Genomic DNA, 12,990 nt, shown 5'->3' with positions numbered 1-12,990 from the left:
CTGCTCTCGTTCGCCGATGCACGTCGGCGCGCGAGATGGAGTAGGCTATGATGGCGGCGCAAGCAGAGAGAGGTGGAAACCCTAACTCGTGTATTAGATGTATTTCTGCGGTAGCCGGGCAGGAGATTATATAGGCTCGGGAAACCCTAGGCAGCGTGGGCCACTCCCACGTCGCACGAACGTTTCGAGTCGGTTACAGATAGCCCACGATCCGGGAGCGACCCGAACCGACTAACTGCGACGCGTCCGTCTAGGACTCTGTTCGTTTTTCCTGAGCTGCAAAAAGTAAGGAAAGTCTCGGCTCGAGGCTCAATCCACTCACCACGAGCGCGGCGCGCGCGTCGTGACGTGTCGAGTCGAGACGAGCGAGCGAGGAGGAGGAGGAGCACGCGCGTGTAGCACTCCTATTCTCACTCACTTACTAGTGGTGAAACAACCCACCTTATAAGGTGGTCTAACTTCCTCCCAACTTTCCATGTGGGACTAAACTTCCCACCTCTTGCCACTCCCTAGTGAGCTGCCACCAACTTGAGCTCAAACTCACAAGGCTGCCACTAAGTGGGCTTTGAGATTTATAGGGAAAATCTGAAATCTATTATGGGCCACCAAATGTGGGCCCAATATTTCAACAATCCCCCACCAGATCTCAAATCCCTATTTAGAGATTTACCAATACTCGCTGCTTGTTTATATACCAGTGTTTCAGCGGAGACTGTTAAGTTGAACTTCCGCCTAGAACCTTAAGCTACATCCATTCACACTTGAACAATGGACTAAGCCTTGAATTGCAAGTTTTGCGTGAACAGGGTTTCACTCAAAGTCATGACCAAGTACATGGCTGCCGTAGCCTACCCCGCGGGTGAAGCATATGCGTCATACTTCGTGGTCTCTTCATGAGTTTACTAGAGATCACCCAAATCTCATAGATTGCGACGTTTAACAATCGGACTCATATAGGTGTGTTATTTCAAGAATGCTCTGTAGGACAACATCTTTGCTCATATAGCCAACATAAACACATTAAGGCTTGTTGCCAACCCGCCTTACGAGCAATTGAGAGTTGTGCATCTTCACATAGAGAGGGTTACATAATACTCTCCTCAATCAAACCACTAGTTTGTTCTTCCCGTGTCCTAATTCACGGGATCTCCGATCACAAAGGTTGGGTTACCACTATGGTGTAACATCAACGGGTCTCAAACCCATCTCCCTCGATGCACTTTCTATCACATTACGTGATAGTCCCTTTGTAAAGGGATCTGCCGGGTTTTTGTCTCGTTTGAATATATGTAACAGTTATTACTCCGGAGTTTCGCAATTTCTCGACGGACTTCAAACGTCTCTTGACGTGTCTTGATGACTTCGCGTTATCCTTAGAATTGTTCACTTTGACAATTACAGTTTGATTGTCACAATTCAAAAGGATTGCCGGAACAGGTTTTTCAACCACGAGCAAGTCCATCAAGAGCTCACGCAACCATTCTCGATTCAACGGTGGTTGTGTCTAAAGCGATAAGTTCTGCTTCCATAGTTGACCTCGTCAATATGGTTTGCTTGCAAGATCTCCATGACACTGCGCCACCTCCAAAGGTAAATACATACCCACTTGTGGCGTACGGATCAGCTACATCTCGAGATCCAATTCGAATCACTATATCCTTCAAGCACGGCTGGATGCCCCGAATAGTGAATCCCATAACTCATTGTACCACATAGGTAGCGCATGACCCTATCAAGTGCATGCCAATGATCGGTACTCGGGTTTGACATGAACCTACTCAACTTGCTAACAACAAAAGAGATGTCCGGTCTAGTCGCGCTCGCTAAGTACATGAGTGAGCCAACAATCCGAGAGTATCTCGGTTGATCTACGGCAATCCTCCGGTTCTTGCGTAATGTCACACTCGGGATCATAAGGTGTTGGAGAAGACTTGCTGTCAATATAGCTGAACCGGCTCAAGATCTTCTCAACATAATGGGATTGCGTTAGAGTAATCCCACTCTCATTCTTAATAAGCTTGATGTTCGAATTACATCGGCTTCTCCCGCGATCTTTCATATCAAAGCACTTTGACAAGAAAGACTTGACCTCGTGTATTACTTTCATGCTTGTACCAAATATCGAATATCATCCACATACAAACACAAGTATAACACCTTCGCCCCCACCATGGCGATAGTAAACACACTTGTCGGCCTCATTGACAACAAAGCCTACAGAGGTCAAAGTTCGTCAAACTTCTCATGCCATTGCTTAGGTGCTTGTTTCGGTGCCATATAAAGATTTCAGCAACTTGCACACCTTTCTTTCTTCACCTTTTACTACGAACCCATCGAAGCTGATCCATATAGATTTCCTCTTCCAACTCTCCATTAAGAAAAGCTGTCTTTACGTCCATTTGATGAACGATAAGACCATAGGAGGCAGCCATGGACGGTAGTACTCGAATGGTGGTAAGTCTAGCGACGAGTGAATATGTGTCGAAGTAATCTTCGCCTTCTTTACGTGTGTAGCCTTTAGCTACAAGCCGCGCCTTGTACTTCTCAATAGTACCATCAGGTCTTAGCTTCTTCTTGAACACCCATTTGCAGCCCACAGGCTTGCATCCATGGGGTCGTTCCGATAGCTCCCAAGTTCCATTAGAAAGAATCGAGTCCATCTCGTTATGAACAGACTTCTTTCCAATCATCCGCATCCGGAGATGCATATGCCTCTGCAATGGACGTGGGAGTATCATCCACAAGGTACACAATGAAATCATCACCAAAGGATTTTTCAATCCTTCGTCTCTTGCTCCGTTTAGGAGCTTCATTGTCATCCTTCTCAGTAACATTCTCATGTGATTGTTCAAAGTACTCATTAGATGTACTAGACTCAGGAATTATCTCGATAGAAATTCTAGCAATGCTATGCATATCTTTCATAGGAAACATATTCTCAAAAAAGTTGCATCACGAGATTCCATAATAGTATCAACATGCATATCGAAGTACCTCGGATTGAACTACTAAAAATCTATATCCTACACTCCGCGGAGCATAACCTAGAAAGATACAATCCATCGTCTTTGGTCCGAGTTTGCGCTTCTTAGTGATTGGAATATTGACTTTCGCCAAACATCCCCATGTGCGCAAATACGAAAGTGATGGTTTTCTTCCAGCCCACTCCTCGTAAGGGGTTTTATCTTTATTCTTGTTAGGAACTCTATTCAGGACATTGCTTTTGGACCTGGATAGTCTGCCCCCAGGTTTAAGTAGGCGTCTTACCACTTTGACGCTAGGATTATAGTACTATATTCGTTGTATATCTAACTGTGTGTTGTGCTTATGATCGTGCTTGAACTCTTTTGTGTGCCATTATGTGCTGGTAAGGTCACCATATTTAAATATGGTGAGGAGAAGTTTTGCCTGGGTGCCCAAAATAGCAACCAAACACGTGTGCTGTGACTGAACATAGATGAAACACCATATCCAGACATTCAAACAACCTGCACTTCTGTTCGAGATGCAACACAAACTACCAAATGATGGACCAAATGTGGCCCGCGGCCCGTTCCCTACGTGCAGGAAGGCCCGTCTCTATGCCAATGGTGCGGGGTTCCGACCCGATATACTAAACCCGCGCATAGTTAAATTGGACCGACAAACTTGATCCGTTGGATAATTAGGCACAATTTCCATGATTAATTCCAGAATATAAAGCATGACAAAAGTAACTACTAACATGTGAAACTCGAACATAGTAGATGCAAGTGATCAACATGAACGAGTAGCGAGCAAACGGTACAACATCCATCGCTAAACGGATCGAGATATGTCGCACGTACCGATCCGGTGGAGGTGGCGGTGGAGGTGTAGCGGACGATGTCGCAGCGAGTAACGTTGTTGATGACAACGTTGTTGACGACAGGGGAAGACGGGTCGAAGTAGACGGCGTTGAAGACGACGGTAGGGCGCACCGCCCGACTTGGACGGAAGGCGACCCGTGATGAAGAGCTTGAGCGGCCGCGCGAGCGCTTCCCAAAAACCTAATTCGCCCTCTCTCGTACGGGATCGCAAGGACGAGTGGTTCGGAGACTCTGCTCTCGTTCGCCGATGCACGTCGGCGCGCGAGATGGAGTAGGCTATGATGGCGCGCGCAAGCGAGAGAGGTGGAAACCCTAAATCGTGTATTAGATGTATTTCTGCGGTAGCCGGGCAGGAGATTATATAGGCTCGGGAAACCCTAGGCAGCGTGGGCCACTCCCACGTCGCACGAACGTTTCGAGTCGGTTACAGATAGCCCACGATCCGGGAGCGACCCGAACCGGCTCGAGGCTCAATCCACTCACCACGAGCGCGGCGCGCGCGTCGGGACGTGTCGGGACGTGACGTGTCGAGTCGAGTCGAGTCGAGACGAGCGAGCGAGGAGGAGGAGGAGCGCGCGCGTGTAGCACTCCTATTCTCACTCACTTACTAGTGGTGAAACAACCCACCTTATAAGGTGGTCTAACTTCCTCCCAACTTTCCATGTGGGATTAAACTTCCCACCTCTTGCCACTCCCTAGTGAGCTGCCACCAACTTGGGCTCAAACTCACAAGGCTGCCACTAAGTGGGCTTTGAGATTTATAGGGAAAATCTGAAATCTATTATGGACCACCAAATGTGGGCCCAATATTTCAACATGATCTACCGATTTCCCTAAAAAAAAGCTTGATCTAACGATAAACTCGTTGTTTAATTCTCCCGCAAAATTTGATTTCGAGTTTACCGGTTCATATTTGCGGCATCTAATCTATGGGAGCTCGAAACAGACTTTTCTGTGCCTTATTTCACGGGGTTGATTTTACGGGATGTGGTAGAATTGCTGTCCGTGCCCTCGCAGAGTCGCAGTCTATGCGCAGCGCAGAAAGAGGAAGCTGGATGCGTGCAGCCGCAGCGCACTCTTTCCCCCCGCAACACCGGAAGAGTTATTAAATCGCGTGATAGCCACGGCCACGGGCCCTCCCCAAGTGCGGACCCCCCTCCCTCGCCGCCTTGCGCCTTCCACCTCCTCGCCGACGAAGTCAACCAGCCACCCTCCGGTCCAATCCTTCTCTCGTCGACCGGCGTTGCCCTCCTCTACTCCTCCCCACCTTGCTGGTGCTTCTTGACTGCCGTCAAGTGGAGATCCATTCATCCGAGCTCGTACTCGACATCGTAACAAACCCTACCCTTAGCTCTGCCTACTTATTGATTCTCTTCTTCTCCGCTCTGAGTATCTGTGACCGAACCCACGATTCAGGTTCAGCTGAACCCCCATGCCACACGTGAACGCCAAGGTGACGGCTGTGCCCGCTACCGCGCTCGGGATGCCGGCTGCGGCCGCGGCACTGCCGAGGAAGTGGGAGGGGGTGGACCCGGCGCTGGAGAGGATGGTGCTGCGGGCGTGTCTGGACCAGGCCCCGGAGCGCCGCCGCGTGCGGGAGGCCTTCAAGGGCGTGCAGCTCAGCATTGACCACTGCCTCTTCAAGGTGCGCCCTTTCCTTTTCTTCCCTTCCCTTTCCTGAAAGGTGTTATTTGCAATAGGTCAGCAAGGTTTTAACTCCCAACGGTATCCATATCAGCAAGGATGATTCTGATTTTTCTGGACACGTAGTATATGTTATTTTGGGAGGGCATGTTTGAGAATGGTCTAGATCTTGTAGCTGCATCAAGATGGTTGGTCAGTGTTTGCACGCAATGCTTTATGACCGGTCACTGCAATGGTGGGAGGAAGCAATATGCCAACGTCCATTTCGTAAACTAATCAAAGTTGTTGTTCTACTTCTAGTTAAATAGAATGATCGATACATACTGCCTAGTTTTGCATTGTTGAAGGTGTAAATCTAGTTTTGGATCACAATATGGGTTCCAAATACCTGGTATAAATCAAAGGCAACCGCAAAATATTGGGCATCTGGAGCACTATTTGTCGGAAGAACTTGCCTATTAGAAGTCATTTGGAAGCCAGGCTTTCATTTCATTTATAGCATTTTGAAATGAATACATTTACATTGTAATTCCAGAAATGGACACTTGTTTGGTTGCCACAGGAATTGTAAATGACAGTAGAATTCAATATTGAATTTATAAATGGCTTCCATGAAGAAACGTGAATGACAGGTTTCAGCTCGGAATTGTGATTACACATGGCATCATTTTGCTGGATTTCCTAAATGAAATGATGGCCCAATTCTGTGGCAACCAAACAGCCCACCTATGGAATTTCAAAATGAATTCCAGGATTCCAGGCTCAAATGATGGATACCAAACGATCTCTTAAATTTATTATGGAAGCAACAAACAATAAAACCTCATGAAGTGCCACTCCAATCTTCTGTTATGTTTTAACATTATAAGCAATACTCTTATGGTCAGTTCCACTCCTACCTTCCTCTTGAGTTCTCATTTGAGGTTGCAGCAATTGTTCTTCATCTGCAAAGATGAGTGTATGCCATCGTCGCTATGGTTCCTTCCCTTGACTTGGTTTTTGCCGCCGCCTAAGTTTTCTCATGTGTGTACAACCACCTCATATCCGCTGCTTGGCACTGTAGTGTGGTATTGTACATGCAGTACAATAGCAAGGGTACTTCTTATGTGCTAGGATTTATACAACAGCAATTGCTTAGGCAACAGTCATTTATTTCCTTCTATTAAATGAGGTTTGTTTCCATCAGTTAGACGATTCTTCCTACCTCCAATTCGTTAGAGATGATGCACTATTGGCCTCTAAATCTGAATGCTTCTCTTACTCAAGCATAGTAGCTGCTCATGTTGGTTGTTTGCTCCCTAAACTTGTTTAAGTCAGTAAAAAATACAATATCCAATCCCGAGTTTGTTGGTAAATGGTAAATATATATGTCGTGGCATCATGGTAGTTCAAGCCGCTACTTTATCATGTGATAAATAAAATCAATGAGGAAGTGGTTTCCACTGATTTTACTTAGACAGTGGATGCAGTCGTTATATTATTACATGTTGCCAATTACTAATTATGTCAGGTTTGGACTTAGTTTATATTTGGAACCTAATAGTACAAATTATAAAATTTGAGGACTCGAGCAATACCCTTGCTAGTTCAGAACCAACAGTGCGCTTTGCTCACTTGTATTGTATTTCTCTATTTCTTAGATGTAGGTATTTCACTACTATGTTAGGACTCTCCTCTATATACTTTTGTTACAAAAATGTGTGCCTTCCATATGATGTTGTATATTTGTTTCCATAAGCTAAGACTTAGTTAGCTATATTCTCTGTTCCTCGCTGTATGTTTTAATCAAAGATACTGTTTGTTGATCTACTTCCAAAATTACTAATTGAAGCTCTGGACATGACATATGTAACCATGCTTCAAAAAGTATGTTTGCAAAATTGTTTTTTTCCGAGAAAACACAAAAGGACTTTACGTTTCATTTCGTTGTAAAGAGAGCGAGTTTAGAGTACACGACACGACCTCCATTAAGGAGGAACAGATATGATACAAAAATAAAGCATCCATGGATGTCCCAGGTCGTCAGCAGGACTGCCCTTAGGCGAAGGGTGACTGCTCTAGCCCAGATGGCAGCTTCCTCTTCGATTCGTGAGATCTGCTTGGAGACTTAGGGCTGTACGCCGTCGGAGACGCATTCATTGCGCTGTTTCCAGATCATCCATGGAGTCAATAAGGCAATCGAGGCAAAGCCCGTGCGCAGCGACTTGGGGATAGTCTGCTTGGCCTCGATCCACCAGTCGGTGATAGGTGTTGTGCTCAGGCGTCCGGCATGTCATCTGGAGCCACGACATGATCTCATACCAAATTTGGCGCGAGAGGAAGCTGGCATGCCGTTAGCAAATGGCGCGTGGTTTCTAGCTATTGCGCTAGGCTGGCATATGATTTATGTTCCAATGCCTGACAACTCTATTTGTAGTGAAATAACACATTAGTAATTAAAAGAATTAATGAAATGTCCCAAACAAATGCAACCCAATTCTCACATTCACCTTTGGTATATTCTTGGATATCCTGTGTTCTGAGTTCCGATACTTTTGTTAAACCTAACTTTGCCTTTGATGTTTAGTCCTGACATGGATGATATCTCTTAGCATTTTCTTTATGCTGCAGGCACAGTACGATGGCATCAGAACAACCGAGGTACTATTTCGCAGTGTAGCCACAGTTATTTACATTTGTTTTATAATATATCTGTCACTTACCTGCTACAATACATTACTTTTTGTTATGCATTTGCATGCAAGACTTTTTTGAAACATGTAGAATTGGCCATCTTTGCAGTAGCGTGTTCTTCCTTTAGTTAATAGAAAGATTCGAGAAATCCCACTGTGACAGCAGGCATACTCATCTATTTTGCTAAGTACCTTTGGGAAATGAGCAGTATGCAAAGTGATTGTTATCATATTGAATAATTCTGTTTAAAAATGTATAAGCCAATGAAGTGTTGAAGTACATTTGATATCAAATAGTACCTCCTTTGAGTTGACAGAGATCCCGGAGTTGATGAGGGAAATATTGTAGCTCTACTAGTATTTAATAAATAATATTTTTCACCCCTGAAAAAAGATAGAGAAGTTCTGCAGTGACTGATGAAACTACCGCTTGCCATGCTTAAAAGTTAGAATGAAGCTGGATAGACATTGTAAGATGGTATTCCAGCAATGTTTATTTGCTTAGTGGTACTTCTAACTCTTAAGCCACAACGTGCCATTTGATCCTTTGTTCTTGTTGATTATATGTTCGCTAAAGTTTTATTGTGATCTGTTTCCTCTTGGACAGTCATATGAGCTGAACTCGAGAGGTGTCGAGATATTCTCAAAATCTTGGTTTCCAGAGAATCGTCGCATGAAAGCAATTGTTTGTCTCTGCCATGGTTATGGGGACACCTGTACCTTTTTCCTTGATGGTACTGTTCCTCTGTATGCTACCAATATTAAGTTCACTTTGATGTTTCATTTTTGCTACATTTTCTATCTTCATTGTTCTTCCAGGGATTGCTAGGAAGATTGCATCAGCTGGATATGGAGTATTTGCATTGGACTACCCTGGTTTTGGTCTTTCCGAAGGACTTCATGGATATATTCCAAGTTTTGATACTCTTGTTGATGATGTAGCCGAAACTTTTGCTAAGTTCAAAGGTATTGCACCATTTTATTATTGCTGGTTTCTCGTTCTGTCTCTTTCTATATACAAATTACTGGGGAACAGTTAGAATGTGCCATTTATTTTTCTACCACAAAGATATATGTTTTCTCCCATTTATTTAACTACCACAATAAGGTAATGCAGACATGTACATGTATACCAAATCTAAATAGCTAAATCAACACATATTGTGTACTAGAGGGAGTACGTTTCTGAGGAGGAGCAACATCAATCTAGCACTAATAATATGGCACTGTTAAGTGTTACTTACAAAATCTGAAATTGATTGCAAATATTTCCATAGCGTTAATCAACTACTTGCATCAGTACATTAAACTGATTGCTTTTGACAACAGTGATATGTGAAAATTGTTTCACGTTCAGTATATGCATTACATATACTCCTATAGCCTCCACGTTGCCAAACTGCTGGAAGGTTAAGAAGAGTGAATCTTTTTTGTGATAAAGAATAAATTGTCCTATGATGTTTTCTCATTCACTATATGAGAAATGAACTTGTCTTTCGCTGCAATTAGTTTATCACTGAGTTTATATCTAGCAGTTACTTTCTCCTTGATTTTGCTGCAAGGCAAATCCATGTAGTGTGAATGTTTCACTGTAAAATGCAATTCATATGTTGGCAGGGAATCCTGATTATAGAGGTCTCCCAAGCTTTCTGTTTGGCCAATCTATGGGTGGAGCAGTTGCATTGAAGATTCACTTTAAGCAACCAAATGAATGGAGTGGTGCAATTCTTGTTGCACCCATGTGCAAGGTACTTTTACTGTGTAAGATCCTGTCTATGCTTGTTATATTTGGTCACTAATTCACAAAATCACTCTATTAGATGTCAGATGATGTTGTTCCAGCTTGGCCTGTTCAGCAAGTTCTAATTTTCTTGGCTAAAGTCCTTCCAAAAGAGAAGCTTGTTCCACAGAAAGACTTGGCAGAATTGGCCTTCAAAGAGGAGGAAAAACGAGAGCAGGTCAGTACCTGTCATACTTATGACTTCTCTTGGACCCAACTTTATATTCTTTATATGTTTATTGTCTTTATTTCTCTATTTTCGCTACATCTGACATGGAACATAGTGACAACTGTTAAATTCATATTTTTTGGGAAGAAGAAAAAAAGATACATTTGATACTTCATCTATAGAAGAAAGGGCATCCTCCTTCCTGTAGTCGAACAATAGACTTGTGCCTTACAGATGATCTTTTTTGTTTATGCTTCTAATGTTGGGCACATTTATGCTAGTGTATGTGCTAAAACATAATTCAAAAGGAGTTATTGTTAGGATTGTTACTCATGAAATAATTGTTTGGTTAATATAGAGATTAATCTGTTTCATGTAGAACTTCCTATTCAGTTATAGCTACCTGTGGCTTACTCGTAGTAAAAAGTATGTTTTTATTAATTCGCTTCTTCATGCAGACTTCTTACAATGTGATTGCCTACAAGGATAAACCACGTCTCCGAACAGCTCTGGAGATGCTGAGGACCACACAAGAGATAGAAAGTCGTCTAGAAGAAGTACGTGTTTTATTTTTGTTTGTTCTGGTTAGTTCTGTGTATACACACCATTGAAGTTTTATGCAGTTGCTTCTGACATTTCTCATTCTGATATCAATAACCGTCGTAAATTATTTGGTTTAAACTCTTGGGATGCATGAAATCGCATTGATTCTTTGGTTATGCCACATGTTGCCTCATGGCGTGGTCAAGAATATTGGCAAGGCAGATAAGTGTAGTTAGAAGTTATGAACTGCGGACTGGGTTGGGAAATTTTCTGAGGGGTTAATAAACTCACTGATGTCCTGTTTGGTATATAAGTATTTTTTTTGTGTGCTCCGTATTTAATTCAAATTTGAACTAAATACCAGAGGACACACAAAAGATATCTCTAATCCAAATAGGCCCTGACAGGTTATGGAACCTAGTTCTGGTCTGGCATTCCGTATTTGTTTCTTTTCTGGTCATCATGGACAACTTTGGCATGGCTTTCACTTATAATAAGTCTACACAGTTAGTATAAAGACATGGAATAAAAGTATATCACAAGAAAGATAAAACGATACCATTTATACATCTAGCCATATTAGTAGTCAATGTCGTGCATCAAAGACCATGCAAAGTCAATCACGCCTTACATATTGGGACATAAGAGTATGTGAGAAGTTGCATTTTCACTATTAAATGAAGAGTACGTTATTACTCCGTTCTGTGATTTTTAAGTCTGCTTCATTTTTCCCATCTAGGTTTCCCTGCCCATAATCATTTTGCATGGTGATGCGGATTTGGTCACTGACCCTGCCGTGAGTAAAGATCTATATGAAAAAGCAAAGACGTCAGACAAGACACTGCGGCTATACAAAGATGCCTACCATTCCATCTTGGAAGGTGAACCCGATGAGGCAATTTTCCAAGTTCTTGATGATATAACCTCTTGGCTGGATCAGCATTCCATGAAGGAAGGATCTTCCTCATGAAGTGCACAGATCCCTTTTTGTCAAGCATCACAGATCCAACGGATGGGATTCCATTTTTGGTTCCCCCCCTAGATTCACAGCCTTGTTTTCTGCATCTAGCGTTCATCTGGGATGTGATGTGCGTATGTGACGAGTTTATATTTAAGTGTAACATTCTCCTTTTAAGAGAACTCAGATACGGTGCTGTGCTGTCTTTTGGTTTTTCCCTTTACTCTTTTCAAAAATTTCTGATTTCTTTTACTCTCTGATTCATATTACTTCCACTAGTATGGGTGTACCTAGAACGAAAGTATGTCTAGATACATCTATATTAGTTGTAACCACTATGGATCGAAGGGAGTATCATAAACTGCAGCACTTTACCAATTTTCCTTAAGGTTGGCAACAAATTATTTTGTTAGGTTAGTTGAGCTTGTCCTTACACTATTTAAATAAAATGAATATGATTAACTTTGAAATTGTGCTTTACGTTATTTGCCAAGAAAACAACACTTCCAGAGGACCATTGGAACATGATGAATGAAGGTAATTGTTCTTATCTAGGTTTCAACAGTGCAATACCTATCACATTATAAATTTATAATCTTTACTCGTGGACAGGATTATGAAGTATTAACAGAAACTGACAATAAGAGTAGAAAAAAAGTTTGGGTTAATTATGGGATTGCCCTTAGAGACCTCCATATACTCAGTTTTGCCCCCAGTCTATGTGCAAGGACTTGTTCCGTGAGTGTTGCAATCTCCGTCAGGTCAACGTATCTGACTTGGCCCTTTCAGGTGGGACCAGGTGACAAGCGGAGACCAAACTCTCCAGTCCGTTGCTTGTGGGACCCAGTAGTGAACCGTTGCGTGTGCGATAAAAGCGGCGAAACACGCCTGAAAGGATCGTATGCCGCACCTAGAGGGGGGGGTGAATAGGTGCTAACCAATTTTTAGTTCTTTTTCAATTTAGGCTTGACACAAAAGGTAAATTCTCTAGATATGCAACTAAGTGAATTTACCTATATGATAAGGATATCAACTAAGCAAGGTATAGCTACGCAATAGTAGATAGAGTGGGATAAAGGTAACCGAGAGTGGAGCACGCGATGACACGAAGATGATTCCCGTAGTTCCCTTCCTTTGCAAGAAGGTACGTCTACGTTTGGAGGAGTGTGGTTGCTACGCAAGCCAAACCAACAACCACGAAGGCTTCACTCAGATCTCCTGTGAGCAACGCCACGAAGGCCTAGCCCACTTCCACTAAGGGATTTCCTCGAGGCGGAAACCGGGCCTTTACAAAGTTCTTGGGGCACACATCCACAACCAAATTGGAGGCTCCCAAATCTGTAACAATACAACAATCAACAACAACACATCAACAA

General features: G+C 43.0%; 1 protein-coding gene across 1 annotated transcript; it reads left to right on the top strand.

Annotated features, from left to right (window-relative positions):
- The first annotated feature begins 4,986 nt into the window (after positions 1-4,986).
- Positions 4,987-11,819, top strand: LOC124649913 (caffeoylshikimate esterase-like). The gene is made up of 9 exons (XM_047189480.1): positions 4,987-5,179; positions 5,265-5,493; positions 8,103-8,132; positions 8,772-8,898; positions 8,984-9,130; positions 9,782-9,912; positions 9,985-10,122; positions 10,572-10,670; positions 11,396-11,819. The coding sequence occupies exons 2-9, from the start codon at positions 5,281-5,283 to the stop codon at positions 11,624-11,626; spliced, it is 1,116 nt and encodes a 371-aa protein (XP_047045436.1). The 5' UTR covers positions 4,987-5,179; positions 5,265-5,280; the 3' UTR covers positions 11,627-11,819.
- Positions 11,820-12,990: the final 1,171 nt, after the last annotated feature.

This window comes from Lolium rigidum, chromosome 4 (assembly GCF_022539505.1).
Source record: "Lolium rigidum isolate FL_2022 chromosome 4, APGP_CSIRO_Lrig_0.1, whole genome shotgun sequence".
In the NCBI taxonomy this organism is placed as follows: Eukaryota; Viridiplantae; Streptophyta; class Magnoliopsida; order Poales; family Poaceae; genus Lolium; species Lolium rigidum.
Note: the sequence above shows the minus strand (reverse complement) of the source record. Positions and strands in the feature narration are given on the sequence as shown.